Below are 20,702 nucleotides of genomic sequence, written 5' to 3' on the forward strand. Positions count from 1 at the left end.
TTATAGGCTATTCAAATGCTGCAAATTTTCTTTAAGTTACTTTTTATAATTTTTTGGACTTTCAGTATGTAGATGTTTTTTATATATGCCTCCTTAAAAATATACCTTTAACATTTTTTTAAACATTAATAGCTTCATGCGTCCTCTTTTTAGCAGCACTTGAATGTGGATAAACTTCATAAAGAAAGGCAACATTTTAAAGAAGACTACACCAGCTTGATCAGATTCAGTACGATGATCAAAACACAGATGGAGTAGATTGAGTCCATCAGCACCCCCAAAGCTTCACAGTAGGCTAGTTTCCTCTTCATGTGTTTGACATTTCATTCATTACAAATTATGTAAGAAAAAAGTATACTTTTAATACTTAATTATACTTTTAAATATAATTTAAAAGTATAATTTTACTTTTTAAGTAAAATTATACTTAAAAAAGTTAAGTATAATTTAGAGGCCCCTCCTGTCCCATCTCTGACCCAAACACATAAAGAAGGCAGAGTGTGATATGGAATAAATTAGTGTTGTAATATTGGAGCCTTGCTGAAGTTGAGCTGGTATCCTATGCTCTCGCTCTCCCTCTCCCTCTCTACCTGTGCGAATCCAGCCACCATGTCATCATGGGCTCGGGTTGCCACAAATCGCCAAACCGCAAAAATCATTTCCATGCGCAAAAACAGAGACAGTATCATGTTACCAGGGTGATGATACTGCAAGTCTGTGTATGTCTGACTTTCGTTATGCCGCCGTCTGACTCACACCTTTGTTTGTTTGTTTGTTTTTTTTCTTCTTTTTTTTTCTTTAAAAAAAAAAAAGTTAAAAATACAAACTGGTTGTAGGATACATTTTCTTTAAAACATAAAATAACCAAACAATGAACTAAATAAAGAACTAGAGAAAGAACTAGCCTAAACACACTCCATCTCGTTGATTCTCTAAACCAAAGACATATTTCATGAATTATATTTGACTGAAATACTTGTTTAGAAATATTTTACTAATTTTCAACCAATAATAAAACTGTGCCCAAAGGCGGGAGCACACGTGCAGTAATATGTGAAAATCCAAGAACAAGATCTTAAAACTTTAGGATACAGTGATTGAAGTTTAAACTTGTGTGTAATGCATATCGGTAACTGTAATATGTAGGCCTTTTTCAACCCTGCAAGAAATTTCACTTCAGCTTTAAAAAAAAAACAACCACCTGAGGAATCTGAGAAGTGTCTACCAGTTTTACAAAACAAGGACAGCGGTGTTGCCAAGCCTGCTTATAAGCAACCTTGCTACAGCCAATACATACACGACACACTGCCGTGAGCAAGTGAGACATGCTGCTGCTGAAAAATGGTCTTGAATATTGAATTACCAGTAGCAGATCTATACAGGTGGAGTTGCGGAAGGTCGAGTGTTTCTGAAGCATGCTGCAAATGCTGACCAAGTATTTGAAGGTTGAGCAGCGAGCTCATTGGCTACTGATACAGCAAGAACCAATCAGCTGTGCCCAATAGAGAATGACGTGCTTGCAAGCAGACTGTGTTAAGACCCTTGTCATCTAGACATCAATGACAGAACTTTGCATTTCACATAAACAAGATTTCAAGGCTTTTAAAGAGTCTTACAAGAGGACTCTATTGAACCATGGAAATTAATAACTGAAAACATAAATGGAAATCGTTTTTGATCACACTTCAGGCTCCAATTTTCACTATAAACTAGACTTTTGCCTTGAACTCATAATTACAGCTTATTAAGGGGGGGGGGGTGAAATGCTGTTTTATGCATACTGAGCTTTTTACACTGTTAAAGACTTGGATTCCCATCCTAAACATAGACAAAGTTTCAAAAACTATAATGTTGGGCGTTTGATGGAGTATTTCTGTCAAAAATACTCGGTTTCTCACAAGTTTCTGAGATTTTTTTCGAGTATGGCTGTAAGGTGTTAAGTTTAGGTTTTGGTATGATTAAGGGATGTAGAATATGGCCATGCAGAATAAGGCATTAATATGTGCTTTATAAGTAATAAACAGCCAATATCCTAGTCATATGCATGCTACTAAGCAACTAATGAATAGTGAAAATTGGACCCTAAACTAAAGTGTTACCCTGCTTTTACATACATATTAAACATTTTTAAATTAACTGAAAATAATTATAATGTTGTGAAGTCAAGACAATCAATTTTCTCATTGAGAGATTTATTTGTGAGGGAATAATTCTCTCAATTTTATTGGAGTCTTACACACATTTCATAAGTTGGTGACAACTATTATACAGTTGCTTGATGCAGTGCAGGAGATGAAGATAACTTAAAAATAACACAACATTAAAAAAATTAGTCTGCTGTGCCATATATACTGACCCTTAAAAAGTGTCCGCTTAATGTGTGAAATTAAATTAATTGCTACACTCTCAGAGTCGGTTTTGTACCAAAAAGTTACAATTGTCACTGGAGTGGTACCTTTTTAAAATGTATACTGTTTTACCTAAAGAGTGCATATTGGTACCTTAAATGTACATATTTGTACCTAAAAGGAACAGAAGTGTACCTTTTGAAAAGGTACAGCCACAGTGACAGTTTTTGTAACTTTTTTTCTGAGAGTAGACGCACCCTAGCGGCAGCAAATTTAATCTGCCCGCAAGTGTCGTCTAGCAACTCTGAATACCCTTCTGAGCTGTATTCCCCTAACTCTGGACGGGCCAATCACATCGTGTATAGAGTTGGCGGGCGGGGCCATAATGATGACGGCCGAGTTGCTTTTGCGTGCTTCTAGTAAACACAGAAACTGGCGAACGGCGGCGGTCTTTCGAATCAGCTTTAAATGCGATTCTGGAAGACTTGGAGTTAAGCTTTTCTCTGAGAAAAGAACAAAGAACGGCATTGGAGTCATTCTTAAAAAGATGTGTTCGGAGTTTTGCTGACCGGATACGGCGAATGTTTAATCTATCAACAAGCTCTGTTTCACCTTCGTTGCTCTGGTTGGTGTAGCGATATCCTATCGCGTGCAGAGGGAGTTTGAAAGACAACCGTTTATCCCGCCCCTCGGATTGAGCCCTGTCTATGGTGAGTTTCCAGACCAAACATCTTGATGTGGGTCTGGCTTGTCAGGCTAACAATAGGCCACTCTTGGACTGGAAAACTGGACAAAAAAAGTAAAGTCTGTCAAAATACTAGTAACAAACATTTCATGAACTTTTAGGCCGTCATTTTGCCTGCTTATCTGTTTCCTTTTTTTATTTATATGATGTCATTACGTTGCTATTTGACTCCAGCCAACAATGCTGATCGTGGTTTCGAGTATCGATATCGGCCTTTCCAATGAACATGCAGTAGTATCAGACAACTCAATCCATACATTTATGTAGGTTACACTTTACAACAAGGTTTCATTTGTTTACTACATAAGTTAACATGAACTGTAAAAGAACTATACTTTTACAGCATTTATTAATCTTAATGTTAATTTCCAATGTAAAAACAAAAAGTTAAGTTTGCATTAAGGTAGTATAGAGGCCTAAAACCTACAACTCCCTTGAAATTCCCTTTATAACGTTCTTTGACACTTAGTTTGATATTTGGACCTGTGATAAGGAATTCCGATCACAGTATTTCTAATAATGAAGTCTGAAGGAACTGATGAGGACGAGACAGCACAAGAGTTTCCCTCTGACAGGATGCTGTTGTCAGGAAAAGCTGCTTGTTCTTTCTTTCTGTCCTCGTAGTTTTTCACTGTGGGTTTTCTCAGGTCTGCTTGAGGCCAAAATGAATTTTTCATATATGACCAGAGGGCTGTCCTGCTCCTACCGTGCAAACTTAGTTTAACATCCTGCCAACAAATCTGAAGCCAGAGAGACATGGAAGGAACTCTATGTTCCTGCATCCCTTCCCTCTCTGTCCTTCAAGCAATTCAAGAGTGTGTGAGTGTGAGTGTGTGTGGTACAGCGGCTACCAGCAGTGACCGCCACTCCCCTACGCCCCACTTCACACCCATGTCGTCCCCCCCGTGGTCACCCGGGAAACCGCAGGCTGCCCAAGCTGGCGCCAGCCCTCTCGCTGAGCTGATCAATACTGCAGCATTTCCTGCCCATTCACTCAGGTCACACACTCACCTCATTAATTATTACTGCCAACACTGCTGCTGGAGCACCCCGGGCACCCACAACACACACACACAGCAGTCATCGGTTTTCGGACCAACATTTTGGTTAATGCCGCCCCCTATCATACCAATAAGTTTCTCTATGGTTATCTTACAGTTATAATAAGAATGTTTATTTATTTAAAAAAATATAAGAGTTTTATAGAAATATTGACCTCCGGTAAGTATCAGGGAATCAGACATTTTACAATAAAAAGACAAAACGTTGTTGTTGTTTTTCTCAAAAAGCCATCTCATTTTATTTTAAAAGATAAAGCTGATTTAGTGACCATGTATGAGTCCAGTAATCAACACAGTAATCATCATTTCCACATACTCATCATAATCATCCTCTGTAGAGTAGGTCAGAACCGCAAACATTTCAAAGAAAGTCCTTTTTAAAAAGCACCAAAAAAGAAGAAGAAAAAAAACTACAGGTGGGCTCAATTTTGGCATCAAACTGTATTGGATTTATATGCATCCAGATTGAAACCATCTTTAGAACTTGGTGACCGCACAGGCCATGTTTTCCAGCGCCGACCGAGCCTCTGAGGGTGGGAAGCACTTCATGGCCTCTAAGGCCTTGTTGCCATGGTAACTGCAGAGGTCAAGCGCCTGGCTCACGCCTCTTTCCATCTTTATCAGGCTCCGGAGCTGCAGAACACGCAACAATGAGGAGACATTTTAATATCACTCACTCCATCAAACTAATGAAACTGAAACAGTAAAAGTAATATCAATTCAAGACAATTTCTACAGATCAACTGGATTTACTTGCGAAACAAATGAAAGTAAGACTTTATAATAAAGGGCCAATTTGTGTTTGGTATCATGAAATAAAAATGAACAATTCTTTTAAAGCTTTCATTACTCTTCTACATTATACATTTTAAATGGTATGAATTAACATTAATGTAGAAATATGAACATAAATTAACTACGCAATGGTATATTTATTTGTTCAATCATCATGTTCGATCATAATGCATAAACTAATGTTAATAAATATAATACATTAAAAAAAATTACACTAATGTTCAAAAGTTTGGGGTCGGTAAGATATTTTAATATTTTTGAAACATTCCAAAACTATTATGCTCACCAAGGCTGATCAAAAATACAGTAATATTGCATTTAATGCATATTTGTTTAATAAATCAATGCAGTGTCATTATTTGTTCTATTGTTTGTTAGTTGTTATGGTCTTATTGTGTTTTATGCTATATTATGTACAGCACACTGGTCAACAGTTGTTGTTTTAAATGGTGCTTTTGATGACCACAAACTTTTGAACAGTAGTGTATATTCAATGTTATTAGATAATCCGGAAAGTATTCGCAGCGCTTCACTTTTTCCACATTTTCTTGTTACAGCCTTATTCCAAAATGGATTAAAGTCATTATTTTCCTCAAAATTCTACAAACAATATCCCATAATGACAACGTGAAAGAAGTTTGTTTGAAATCTCAGCTAATTTATAAAAAAATATATTTTTAAATTATATATACACAAGTATTCACAGCCTTTCTTCAATACTTTGTTGAAGCACCTTTTTTTTTTTTTTTACCAATTACAGGCTCAAGTCTTTTTGGCTCAAAGCGTGGCACCTATTTTTGGTCACTTTCTCCCATTCTTCTTTGCAGGACCTCTCATGCTCCATCAGGTTGGATGGGGAGTGTCGGTGCACGGTAATTTTCAGATCTCTCCAGAGATGTTTAATCGGGTTCAAGTCTGGGCTCTGGCTGGGCCACTCAAAGACATTTACGGAGTTGCCCCGTAGCCACGCCTTCATTATCTTGGCCGTGTGCTTAGGGTCATTGTCCTGTTGGAAGATGAACCTTCACCCCAGTCTGAGGTCCAGCATGCTTTGGAGAAGGTTTTCATCAAGGATGTCTCTTTACATTGCTGCATTCATCTTTCCCTTGATCCTGGTTTCCTCAGACATGTCGCTTGCCATTCAGGCTAAAGAGTTCAGTTTTTGTTTCATCAGAGAAGAGATTTTTGTTTCTCATGGTCTGAGAGTCCTTCAGGTGCCTTTTGGCAAACTCAAGGCAGGCTGTCATGTGCCTTTTACTGAGGAGTGGCTTCCGTCTGGCCACTCTACCATACAGGCGTGATTGGTGGAGTGCTGCAGAGATGGTTGTTCTTCTGGAAGGTTCTCCTCTCTCCACAGAGAAACGCTGGAGCTCTGTCAGAGTGACCGTCGGGTTCTAGGTCACCTCCCTGTCAAATGGATTTACCGCAGATGGACTCCAATCAAGTTGAAGGCTGCATTCAAAAACCTAGGCAACTGACTCGTTGCCTCGCTGTCTTATCATGACTTGTAAGGTAGTGTTTTGTGCATGAAGGCACCTCACGAAACTAGTTTCGGACAGACTCCTAATGCAGTGTAACAATTTAATGATCTACAGCAAAATAGAGCAAGCTTTGGTGAGAACTAAACTAGTTACTACATTAGTAATTTCTCACTAGGAATGACATCAGAAGTGGAAAATATTGGTCAAAAACATACATTTACACGCAAACGCAACTTTCGGACGCCATCTTTTTTCCCCCAGCTCAACTGTCACTGAATGGAAAGCACAGGATTGTGGGATATCAAAGGCAGCGAAGGACATGTATGATGCCTTCAAAATTTGATCAGATGAAGGTCTCTCAGGAGACAGGAAGTGAAGCAAACAATAGATTAGGACGTTGCTTAATGCCTTCCTGCCTTCAAATGTGTCCTCCAAAGGCAGCATTTTCCAGGTTTGGGACGCAGACCCAGAAACATCTCAAGAATGATTAGTGGAAACAGGATGCGCCTGAGCTCAATTTTGAGTGTCATGGCAAAGGCTGTGAATACTTATGTTCATGTGACTTGTTTGTTTTTATTTTTAATACATTTGCAAAGATTTCAAGCAAGCTTCTTTCATGTTGTCATTATGGAGTGTTGTTTGTAAAATTTTGAGGAAAATAATAAATTGAATCCATTTTGGAATAAGGCTGTAACGTAGCAAAATGTAGAAAAAGGGAAACGCTGTGAATACTATGCACTGCGTGTATAAACATATAAACAAAAATTCAATTTAAAGCCAGAATACTCCACATTCTCCCTCACACAAATGGTCTTGTAGGCCTCCACTGTTCTCCACAAACATGTTTAGCTGGAGGCCATTTTACCAAATGAATTCTGGGATGTGTTGTGCTAAGAAGCCCTTGGGGGCCTAGAGTTAAAAACAGCAGAGGAGACCTGCTTTCACTAATGTGAGCGAGAGGGAGACGGAGAGAGACATAGATGATGACATCAACTGCAGACTGATTTCTTACTGTTCTTTGCATGGCTAAAGTTTTCTTTGACTACAATGTCAAAAAAAAAAAAACCTTTAATATTTTCAGTTTGACTCACAGCGATATGACCTCGAGTCATGACAAACTCAAGACACTTTTTACACACAAAAAAACAAAGACAGTAAATACTGGGAGAGATTATTGTCACATTTATGTGCTGATAACAGAGATATGTGATGTGTGTGTATGGGGGCTGATGTGTCTGTCTGTGTCCTGTTGAAGGAGAATCTTGTGTGATGTTGCTGTCAAACCGTCTCTCTGTCTCCTCTACAAATAAACCTGCCACTCTATCTCCTAATATCCTGTTTCTACGGTGACCCGAGCTGCTTGTGCCCTCCTCCTCTTCCTGCCCCCTCCCCACCTCATCTCTGCCTCTATCTTTCTCCCAGTCTTTCTTTCTGTCTGTCTTCTCCTTCTGACTTTGGAAATCAAATTTCTGAACTTGCTATCAGTTACAGAGAACAAACACCTCCTATCAGCTCACTCAGGACAGTAGCCACCAATATTCACTGCATTGGTCTATTAATATGCAGTTTAAATAACCGATTCTTAAACTTTTACTTTAATACCCCTCCAATTTAAATATTTGGCCTCATTATTGGTTTTGATATCCTGATGCATCTTTTCCATTTACTTTTATTATTTTTATGCTGCGCTAATATTTTAAACCCCCTAACTCTAAATCTTCTTAAACCCTTGTACTTGTATTTCTTTTGCATTTTAAACTTTCATCAAGATATTATTTAGTATGTTTATCAAACTCTTTTCCTCATGGGGACAGTTGGTTGTCACAATAATAGGTAATTTCAGGTTTCACTATCTTAAAAAAAAAATATTGATTAACTTCTCTTTTTGTTTGTTTGTAAACACTGACACGCTGGGAGCCTGGGAATGATTTCATGACTGAATCCTGGGAAATCGATCTGTATCATAACTGTATGAATGTTTCATCAGAAGTATTGTGGCTGGATTCATTGATCAGTGGTTTGACCAGGAGGATTGATTTCTCTTGAATTCGATAGACAATCTCACTTATTCATTGGCTGAATAAAAATAATCAAATGATTTAGTGATTTATAAAGTAAAACACGTGAACGCAAGTTCTCTGAAGAAGAAGGCACTAGAATTAGGCTGTCGTTACTTTGTTTTCTCTCTTCCTTAATCAAAAACATACAAATAGGAGTCGCTCACCTTTGTGTAATCAATCTGTCTAGCCATATTCTGGACCTGAAATGAAGAGAGAAAAATGAATCCAGAGAACGTCAAGCTGACACAATGAAATCTGATCCGTAATGGTGATTTGTCACCAGTCTAAAGGCTAAAATCTTATCGAATCACTTATATTAATGACAAGTCTCCTCGATTACAATATCAATTATACTCCAGTAAAATTGGCTTGACTGTCTACTGGCTGCATTGAGACTTTTTCCACCATTGTGAATACATTTATTAAAATTAGAATATACACCGATCAGGCATAACATAACTAATATTGTGTTGGTCCCCCTTTTGCTACCTAAAAAGCCCTGACCCATTGAGACATGGACTCCGATAGACTCCTAAAGGTGTGCTGTAGTATCTGTCAAAGTAACATCTACATGAATGGCAGGACCCAATGTTTCCCAGCAGAACATTGCTCAAAGCATCACACTGCCTCTGCTGGCTGTCCATCCTTCCCATAGTGCATCCTGATGCCGTGTGTTCACCAGGTGAGGGACGCACAGACACCCGGCCATCCACATGATGTAAAATAAATTGTTTTTGCTGGTGTTCAGGGGTCAGCATGGGCACCCTGACATCTCTGCGGCTATGCAGCCTATACACAACAAACTGTTCACTGTGTATTCTGACATCTTTCTTTCAGAAATAGTTTTTACTTCTTAAGCAATTTGAGCTACAGTAGCTTGTCTGTTTGATCGGACCACACGGGTCAGCCTTGGCTTCCCGTGTGCATCATTGAGCCTTAGCCGCCCATCAACCATGTTGCCGGTTCACCACTGTTCCTTCCTTGGACCGCTTTTGATAGATACTTACCACTGCAGACCAGTAACACCCTATAAAAGCTGCAGGTTTGAAGATGCTCTGACCCAGTCGTCTAGCCATCACAGTTTGGCCCTTGACAAACTCGCTCAAATCCTTATGCTTGTCTATTTTTCCTGCTTCTAACGCATCAACTTTGAAGACAAAATGTTCACTTGCTGCCCAATATATCCCACTCACAAACAGGTGCCGTAATGAAGAGATAATCAGTGTTGTTCACTTCACCTGTCATAATAATGTTATGCCTGATCAGTGTATGTGTATTATATTTCATAGACAGTATTTGAAGTATTACACTTGCTTCAATATGATTTCACAGATTTTGCTTTGCTACCAGTGTGTTAGCGCGTCGGCTTCTACCATTTTGATGTGGTGTTCTTGTACCTGTTCTAGCTGGTGCTGCCATCTCTCAGGTCCTATGATCTGTCTGTGGAAGACAACAGGAGCCGAATCCAAACTAAACAAAGCTGGCTCTGACCCGCTCTTCACGAACGGCTGTAGATCAGAGTTTAGCTACAAAACACACACATATATCCATGATTGTCATAAAACACTAAATGTACATTCTAAAGAGAAAACATAAGAGCGAAACTCAAGTAGACCGGAGGTAGAGAAACAGCTTGTGCCCACAATGCATGTGTGTGACTGTGCATACACACCTTGTGTCCGAGAGTGAGGTGTTTTCCGTACTGAAAAGCCAAATTCTGAGCCTCGGTACCGTGTTTGGCCAGCTTCATTGCTGCTTGACAACTCTTGGCAAGCAAAGCACCATGGGACAGGAATGTCTGGTCTTCCCAGGAAGCAACTGTTAGACTGTCTTCCTTCGGAATACAGGAAAACAATCAAATAAGCATTAATATTTTATAGTTACTGTAATGTAAACTACATTAAACATTTTACAAAATATTTTTATTTCAAATGAATGCTTTTGAACTTTTAATATTTTAAAATAAGTAGCACAACTGCTTTCAATGATGATCTTCTTAAGAAATGTCTCTTGAGCACCAAATCATCATATAAGTATTATTTTAGAGGATCATGTGACACTTAAGACTGGAGTAATGATGCTGAAATCACAGGAATAGATTACCTTTTAAATAGAAAACAGTTCTGTTAAAGTGCCCGTACAGTTTCATTTTCTCATAATATACATTAACCATCACCACATTTTTCAATAATTTTCAAACGACTGGTCGGATTATTCAGTTTCTCTAAATCCCTCCTTTCCGTGAGCCTGCTCTACCCTGATTGGTCAGATGAACCAGTATGTTTTGATTGGTCTACCACTTACAACGCTTGTCAGAAGCTATAAAAAGATATACATGTTATTCATACTTACAGCTTGTGATTCTAAACAGCAAGCTGGTCCAAATAAACTGGGTACTGACCCATCTTTCCAGAGCAAGCGTTTTGCGGATCCTGTGTTGAACTCCGCGTTCACGTCTTTGTGGACGGGTCAAGTTGTTCGCGGTCGGAAAATGTACAACATAGTATTATGCAAATGTCTTATCTAGTGACGGATTCAAATTACAAAACAACTCGTTTAGGCGGTTCAGAGTAGATTCTTTCTTTTGGGAGACACCTTTATTGCACTTTTGACTTCACAACTTTGCAGAACACACTGCATAAAAAGGAATATTAGAAGAAAAAAAATATGGGCACTTTAAATTGTAATACTTCACAAAATTATTTTCTTTATTTTTGATCAAATAAATGCAGCATTGGTCAACATAAGCAACATCAATATATATATATTTTTTAATCGTACCAACCTCAAACTCTTGAACGGTATTGGTTATCGAGATGGGGAGCTAGAATATATCATAAAACAAGCCATCCAAGACAATGATCAAAAGGAAACTTTTAGTCAAATTAATTTCAATTCCCAAACAAACAGAAAAAAAATAAGAGAGAGTAAACAAAAACTGATGGTATGAGGGTGGGGGGAGGTGTAACCAAAGGAAGGAAAGTTGATGCAAACATCTGCTCGGAAACCTCTCCTCTAAAAAGGGTAAAAGAAACTTGAATCTCTCTCTCTCTCGCTCTTCTCTCCCGCCCTTGTTGCATTTCTCTCACATAAGCGTGGTCCTCTCCATCACTTTTCCTCTTTCTCGCCTCACACAGGAAACTTTGTCATTCATTATTTACTTGTGGTTTGCAGATGTTTCAAGTCAGCCTGTGTTTCGCTCTGTTTGGAAATGTTTTTCTTGTCTAGTCGTTAGCTCTGTTTTGAAAGCTTTGAATATGAAACATTAAACACTAAAAAGATTCCTCTGCTACTCAATTATAATTGATTTATGAGGAAAGTAAAGCTCATCTCATAGATGGTACATGTATATTAAAGCAATAAACTACAGAAGCTGTGCCTTACAGTGATTTGCATATGGCTTTGAGTGGTTGCTTTTATAAAAAAGGCGACTCAGCAGGAATATAATAAAAGACAATGTTTCATAAACACATAGGCATATTACCATTAAAAAGTTTAGGGGTCTGTAAGATTTTTTAATGCTTTTGAATAAAGTCGTTTATGCTCACCAAGGTTGCATTTACTTGATTAAAAATACAGTAAAATAGTAATATTCTGAAATATTATTTTTGAAAAATAATATATATATTTGTTTTCGAAAGCTTCGAACATTATGAATAAAAAATTATCTCCGGGAAAAAAAAATGTGTTTGGGGGGTGCGTTATTTTGTTTGTTATTTTGGCATGGTTGCCTGCTAAAATTTACACTCATGGGTGTATATATCACATAATAGTCGCTTCAACCCGCGGAAATAGAAAACAACCCGCGGAAAAAAACGCGGACTTGGCAACACAGTGCAGTTGAGCTCTGTTGCCATTTGACAACTAACGTATTGTGTCGCTTCGTTGCTCTGATTGGTTGTAGGTCTATCCAATTGGGGTCTTTCCTGTTTCGGTTGTAACATGCCCCATTATCACAGCCCAATGGAGCAGTTTCAGACTCATATTCTGACTAGAATTGAGTATGACCACATCAGGCTACCTTTCATGGGTCATGAGAGAGGAAATAAGATTGGCATTAATGAAGGCCTGTCTGAGTCATCGGATTTCAACAAAAATATCTTCATTTGTGTTCCGAAGATGAACGGAGGTCTTACTGGTGTCGAACGACATTAGGGCAAGTAATTAATGAGAAAAGTTTAATTTTTAGGTGAACTAACCCTTAAACAAAGATCGTACAAAGCAGTTAGTTAGCGTGCTCCTGGTGGTTATATATGTTAAGTGAAGTGGGATGAATGTCGTACCTCTGCAGAACTGGAGCTTTCGTGATAGATTCCCTGCACCACATCTCCGATAGCACTGGAGATCAGCTCCACCACCTATAACAAACATAACATTGGAAACACTTAGGCAGTAAAATATTTTCCGCATAAACTAAGACTCTCAGAATAAGAGTGTCGATATCAGCCCCATCTGTTCTGAAATGAGTATTTATTAGGACATGAGCTGTTTGGGAATATGGGAAGACTTTTTCCAGTCCACTCAGTCTAAAAGAGCATCTGAGGGACAGATAGAATAACCAGCACTTCAGTTATTAAACAGATGGCCAGTCAAAACAGTGCAATGTCCAGAGGATACAGAGCTTAATGAGGACTCTGACTGCACAAGCTTTTTGATTCAGTTTTTTACTCTTTAAAACGCACTAGCACAAAGCTGATCATATCACACACACACACACACACACACGCACACACGCACACACACACACACACACAAACTCAATACCAAATGAAAATCATCTGATATTTGAGTTTTGATTGGGCTGTTCTCTTGGAAAAAAAAACATGCAAAAATACACAAAAATATTTACAAAATTTACAAAAATCTAAAGAAATGCAATAAGACATTATGTTATGTATATTTTGCTTACACATATACACACACACAGAGACATACATACATACATACATACATATATATATATATATATATATATATATATATATATATATATATATATATATATATATATATAGTTAAGTTATATTTAAAGGTGCCTAGAGTGATTTGAAACAATATGTTACATTGTTCTCTGATACGTATCTACATAGAGAGTATGTGGCTTATTTAAGGGAAAAAAAAATTCCAGATACAGTTTTACAGGTCCATTTACAACAACCCTATACATTTTCCCTAAGATGTAATGCTCTGTTTTTGCCTTATTTGGAAAAGTCATGAATATTAATATTGAGCTCTGCTCTGATTGGCTTATTTCAGCAGCTCACAGCAGTTCAGTGAAGCGGCTCGTGAGTCCTGACCATCCTGACAGAACACAGACCGACTAAATTAAACTTTAAGCAAAACATCTCAAGTGGAGATTGATAAAATGCAGCTTGCTTGTTTATTTGGTGTTTTCAGATCATCCGCACGCGAGAAAGAGCTCGCGTTCGTGCGGTTGCCAGAGTTCAGTTATTAAATCCCCCAAACGGAGCTTTTCTGTTAAAAAAGAAACCTGTATACACTCTGGATTTTACCTAAACATGTCCAATCTGGCAACCATATGCACGCAAGCTCTCTCTCGCGCACGGACGATCTGAAAACACCAATAAACAAGTTAGCTGCATTTTATCAATCTCCATTTGAGATGTTCTGCTTAAAGTGTGTCATTCAGACTACATTTTAGACTTGTCTTTTTTCGTCAACGATATTGCATGTTTATATAACGTTATAGTCACAATGTAGGCTAACGTTACGCAGTGACTGTGATGTAGCCTAATCTGAAATACAATCAGGCAAAAACATCATAGGAAACACTTCAGTTCTCAAAAATATAAATATATAACTTATATTTTTACAAAATGTATAGCCTTGTCAAATGACTATCGTTTTAACTTATATGGTGGAAAAGGTGACGTTTGCTAGAAGGATCAAGTGAACGATCTAAGCAAAGTATCTGTATTTTGTAATACAACATAACCCTTTGCCATTAGACACACTATTTAGTTTGGTATGGTACTTGGTGTTTTCCTATTGTTACTGTACTAGCATCTTGCGTTATCTAAACAATGCTGTCTCTCTACGGTCTCTTCGCTGAGCGAAGCTTACTTGAAATGGGCTGAACAAACGAACGATCTTGAATTAACTTGCTGTGGTATCGGATTATAAACATCAACCATGACTGTTGACATTTTTTATCTGTGGGAAGGATATGTAAAGTCCTCATGTCTCCTGAACAGCCTGGAACATGAAGTGTGTCCATATGCGAGCATCTTGTACCTGATGATTCGCTCCATTTCTGCCTGACAATGCACATGTTTGGACAGATGCAAATGTTGTGGGCGTGCATATAAATGATTCCCAAAGCTTGCGTCACGGTTGGCGTTATGTTGAGTAGCGGGGTTTTTTTCCGATTTACATAAGAATTAAGAGGCAATGATGTTTGAGACTCACAGTATGTGATGCCATTGTACTGAACTCTTATTATTTCACCATGGCAAGGTTAATTCAGTTTTTCATTCTAGGGCACCTTTAAAAAAAAGTCCTGGCTAATCCAAGTTTTGTAATGGCATTGATTGTTGCCCTGTTTTTCAAGTCCATAAAATGCATCTATCATTAAATAACATGCTTCACACAGCCCCGGGGGGTTAATAAAGGCCTTCTGAAGTGTTAAAAGTGCCTTCTCGGAGTTCAAGATGCGTATGCGACCTCGGACGAGCGTACCTGGTAGCGTAAGCCTTTAAACTGAGGTACTTTCAACACTTTTTCCATAAACTGAATACGGCAGGTGATTGGCTCGAAAATGTACTTAATAAAGTTTTAAATATGGATATTTTTCTTACACAAACGCATCAATTCACTTCTAAAGGCATTTATTAACACCCCCGGCGCCGTGTGAAGCAGGTTATTTGATGGACAGATGTATTTTTATGGACTTCAAAGTCAAAGTTGAATAAAAAGTGTCTGAATTTTCATTTTTGGGTGAATATTTACAAAAAAAACCCTACTCTTGGTTGTGCAGTGCCTACAGTACTCCTGAGGGGGGCGCTACTAAGTTACAGCAACTCCACAACAGTCAGCTGGAGTAAGTCACTGACAGCTCAGTCTTTCATCTAAATCACATGCTTTGCTATCCCTTCTATCCGTCGCCCTGGGCTACATTCCCACCTTATTTTCACCCTCCGTCATTCTTTTTCCTCTTTTCCCGAAAGACCTGCCTGCTGAATCATAAGACCACAGGCTAAATCTCTGGAGAACTAGAATAGCAGAGGCCTTCCATCCAGACACTGCTGTTCCTCAGCTATTCCTCAAATTTAATATCATGTTACTCCTCTCCATTCCCCAAACTTTCTCTCTCAAACTTTGTTTTTCTCACTCTTTCCTTCTCCCTCTCTCGCTCGCTCTCTCTCTCTCTCTCTCTTTGCCCTCTGAGTAACCAGATCTTTGAGGAAACAGTGAGGAACTTGACTCCTCTACCCAGAGCCCAGAGAAGACAGAGAGCCCCTATAGCGCAGCCAGATGTGCGGCTTCACACACGTACTCCACATGGAGAAATAAAGCGTGTGTGAGTGTGCGTGGCTTTGTGTGTAAGAGAGTAAATGTGTGTTTGAACAGTGTGTTTGTGTACGTCTGTGTCTTTTGTGTGTGTGTGTGTTGTGTGTGTGTGAGAGAAGTGGGGGGGCTTTTTTTGGAAAGTATCAGATAAACTGCCCTCCCTCCGTCTCGTCTCATTCCCAAATCCAGCCGGAGTCGTGTTTCGCCGACAGGTCTGTGAGGAGAAGAAAGAGGAGACAGCCGCTTGCGGATCCCTTTACCGTTTATACTAGTGTCGAGCCAGAATCCCACTCTCTCACTCACTCTCTCTCTCTCTCTCTCACACACACACACACACACACACACAGTCTACTAAGTCAGGATCCCACTCAAGGCCACGATACATAATACAGATCAATCAGGGGGGGAAAAGCGCTTTGCTGCGGAGAGAGAACGTCTGATTTCCACCGCTAATGCTCTCACGCTAACTGAACCGCTAATGCAATGGGGCCTCGCCCTCATTTACATGGATGGCGGTTTGAAGAGGGAGATGCGCTCGGATGGTTCTAGCTGGTGAATGTCAGTTACATCAAGGGACAAGGAGAAACACTTAATATTTGAATTTCTTTCACTAATTGTGTAAATACATGTATGGACGTTTAAAGAGTCTGATCTCTGATTGGCTGGACATCCTGTCAGTCAGTCACTACTTCAGTGAGTCAGAACAGAGCGTGTGTGACTTTAATCACGGTTCGCTGCACAACAGGTTCAGTTTCACACAAAAAAGGATTCTACTCACACTCTCTGGTGTGTGTGTGTGTGTGTGTGTGTGTGTGTGTGTGTGTGTGTGTGTGTGTGTGTGTGTGTGTTCACTAAAAATGAGGGCTTAAAATGACCTTCTGTACACAGCTGCCAATAGCAAATGAAGTAAAAAAATTGGCATATATATTTCTTACCCACAATGAAAGAACATTTTGCTTCTTTTTTTAAAGACATTTTATTCTTGTGACAATAAGATTTAGCTGTTTTTTTTCCATATTAGTGCAAATACAGTACTGTTTAAAAGTTTGGGGTTGGTAATATATTTTAATGTTTTAACCAATTCAACTCTTCGCCCCACCCGTGGTCCAGTATTGCATTTATCATAATTATTTAAAATATGCTGCAGAGCATCTCCAAGGCTACATTTTATTTGATGTAAAATACACTCATTGAAAATATTTTTTCTATATTTACTTTGTATTTTATTGGCAATAAATGTTAATGTTGAAACTAGTTGTGCTGATTAATATTGTTGTGGAAACCACAATACATTTTCAAGATTCTCTGATGAATACAAAGTTCAAAAGAACTGCATTTATTTGAAATGGGAATATTGGTAACACTTTAGTTTAGTGTCCAATTCTCAGTATGAACTAGTTGCTTATTAGCAAGCATATAACTAGAAAATTGGCTGTTTATTAGTACTTATAAAGCACATATTAATGCCTTATTCTGCATGACCATATTCAACATCCCTTGAACATACCCAATACCTAAATTTGGGTAAAAATGTAAAACCTAAACTACTATTAATAAGCAGTAATTAGGAGTTTGAGGCAAAAGTTGTAGTTAATAGTTAGTTAATAGAAAGAATTGGACCCTAAACTAAAGTGTGACCGAAATATGTTATAGTATTATAAAATGCAATCCCTTTTGTAGTCTTAAATTCTTACATGTAAAACTTTTGAAACTTTAGTGTACATGTTGCCATTTGTCTGTATAACTTCAACTGTCATTTACCAATAGCAATAACATAAACCTAAGAAAATATTAAATGTTTATTTAAAATTAAACAAAATAAACCAAATTATTACAGAGTTTAACAATACACTTTATAATTCGAATTCTCTAATTATCTAAATTAAATCCTTGGACTAGAATTGAAACACACTTGACCTCTAAACAGGAGGAATTTCCAATTTCGTCCACCAGGAGATGCTACAGAACACAATACAAACTCCTAAACTCACTGTATTACTCCACATTATCTACCTAAAGAGAATGTGTAAATAACATGCAGACACATAATCAGGTGTGAGTTCTGATTATAAGATGACTGGCTGTCTGCATGCTGCATGCTCCTCTTGAGAAAAAGAAAGAAAAAAACAGAATCTGTTTTTTGTATTAGTCACCACAATCTGCTGATCATCTCAATCCCCTGCAGTCATTTCCATGTCCGCTCATGCACACATTAAAGTGAGCTCGAGCGTGCGTGCGTGTGTCTAAGGCTACGCAGAAGGAAAAGAGTTTGTTTTCCTCCACGGGGAGAGCTGCATTCTAGAGCCGCACTTGGTGACAGATCCTGTCAGCGTACTGCCGCTTAGTGCATCTGAGTGTGTCTGTGTGTATTAGAGACACAGAGAGAGATGAAATGTTAGGGTTTCTAAGTGCAAATCCCTTTTTACTTAGTCTGTTAATATTATGATATCAAGCGATATCCTCGAAAACAGTGAATCCCAACCTACTTAAGCAGAACTTGTTTTTTTTTTTTTTGCTTTTTAAAATATCTATAAAACAGGGGAGGGAAATACAAATTAAATAATTAATTAAATACTATGGCCCTGTATAACATTTGAGTAAACCAAAACCCTATAGTGAGATTTCTGCATAAAGATAAAACAATTATGTTGCTTTCTAATATAACTACTTCTGAACAAATTCTAAAGCAGCATCGCACATAGCAACATCCCTCATATCCTCCACAGAGAATGCAATCCCATAATGCACTAAACAAAACCCAAGATGCCAAAAATGATAAGAGAATATTGATTATAAATACACTACTGTTCAAAAGTTTGGGGTCAGTAGGTCTTTTTTATGCAATCTATTTATCAGATTTGACAAAGAATGTGGTATTATTTCAAATAGATTTCAAACTGGTATGGAGATATTGCACATATTATACTGTATCAAAATTGATATTGATAATAATAATAATAATAAATGTTTCTTGAGCAGCAAATTACCATATTACAATGATCTCTGAAGGATCATGTGACATAACGACTGGAGTAATGATGCTGAAAATTCAGCTTTGACATTACAGGAATAAATTACATTTTAAAACATATTCAAATAAAAAAACAGTTATTTAAATTTTTAATAATATTTCACAATATTACTATTTTAACTGTATTTTTGATCAAATAAATGGAGCCTTTGTGAGCATAACAGACTACTTTCAAATACATAAAATCTTGCCAACACAAAACTTTTTATATTTTTCCATTTAATACTGAAAAGAATTAGAAAAATGTAGTTACTAAACTTGTAAATGTAAAAAATGTATAGTACCCCATATGTACCCAAAACGTGTATGCTATATATTAATTGAAATAATTGAGTTGAGGCTCCTGTGCACTTCAGATACAAAGTGTTATTTGTATAATGCATGTAGTTGTTGCCTATGTAGATACTTTCAAGTCAGTAACTTATAAGGGTTGATTTCAGTTTGAGCTGCTAGAACACAGCCTTTGAGTTAAAAGTAACACACTTCAGGGTTATTTGAGCCATTTCAATAGAGTGCATAAGAAAAAATAGGTTGGGAAGCAACCCAGTAAAATGTCCTGATCTATTCTACCATCACTTTACATCTAAACTGGTCATTTATAAAGCTGCATGATACTCAGAAAGATGTTCTAGTGAGACGCTGTAACCCTTAGTGGAGAGAGGCAGTGAGGCTGCTGGCCGCATGCAGTTAGACAGTGCTTTGACTGCGACTCTAATTAGAGCTGGAGGAGAACACTGACACTTAATGAGGGGTGTAGGAGACATATGCTCACACACACACACACACACACACACACATAAAGAGCGCAAGAGAATGTAAGAGAATATGCAAGTATATGGAAATTAGCAAGAGAGGACACACAACATACAAAATCTTTCTGAACTGAAATCAGAAGCCGGTGAAATCATTCTTTTTTTCTTTGTGCTGTGCATAAAAACACAAATGTGATGGAAAAAGTAGTATACATCTCCAACATGAAGAGATGTGATTATTTTGTTATATTGTTGGTACAACAGTAACAGAAGTAAAAAATCTGACAAAATAATATCTGGCAAAATCTGACAAAACCTCAATTTAGGGATATTGAGGAGGCTATTCATATATTTATATACACATATATATAATATATATATATATACATATATATATATATATATATATATATATATATATATATATATATATATATATATATATATATATATATATATATATATATATATATATATATATATATATATATATATATATATATATATATGTATGTATGTATGTATGTATGTATGTATGTATGTATGTATCTCAACTTTCTCTTCACAATATCCCACAGATTCTCTATGGGGTTCAGGTCAGGAGAGTTGGCAGGCCAATTGAGCACAGTAATACCATGGTCAGTAAACCATTTACCAGTGGTTTTGGCACTGTGAGCAAGTGCCAGATCATGCTGAAAAACGAAATCTTCATCTCCATAAAGCTTTTCAGCAGATGGAAGCATAAAGTGCTCCAAAATCTCCTGATAGCTAGCTGCATTGACCCTGCCCTTGATAAAACACAGTGGACCAACACCAGCAGCTGACATGGCACCCCAGACCATCACTGACTGTGGGTACTTGACACTGGACTTCAGGCATTTTGGCATTTCCTTCTCCCC

The 20,702-nt window shown here is 37.7% G+C and overlaps 1 protein-coding gene across 1 annotated transcript in view; it reads right to left on the reverse strand.

Moving 5' to 3' along the window:
* Positions 1–4,368: 4,368 nt before the first annotated feature.
* Positions 4,369–20,702, reverse strand: part of pdss2 (prenyl (decaprenyl) diphosphate synthase, subunit 2) — a 47,942-nt gene continuing 31,608 nt past the window's right edge. The window contains exons 4-8 of the mRNA XM_067420981.1: positions 12,774–12,848; positions 10,163–10,324; positions 9,888–10,016; positions 8,655–8,690; positions 4,369–4,787 (exon numbers count right to left, since the gene is read on the reverse strand). Of these exons, the coding sequence (XP_067277082.1) occupies positions 4,632–4,787; positions 8,655–8,690; positions 9,888–10,016; positions 10,163–10,324; positions 12,774–12,848 (558 nt within the window). The 3' untranslated portion in view covers positions 4,369–4,631. The remainder of the gene's footprint in view (positions 4,788–8,654; positions 8,691–9,887; positions 10,017–10,162; positions 10,325–12,773; positions 12,849–20,702) is intronic.

Source organism: Pseudorasbora parva, chromosome 17, assembly GCF_024679245.1.
Source record: "Pseudorasbora parva isolate DD20220531a chromosome 17, ASM2467924v1, whole genome shotgun sequence".
In the NCBI taxonomy this organism is placed as follows: Eukaryota; Metazoa; Chordata; class Actinopteri; order Cypriniformes; family Gobionidae; genus Pseudorasbora; species Pseudorasbora parva.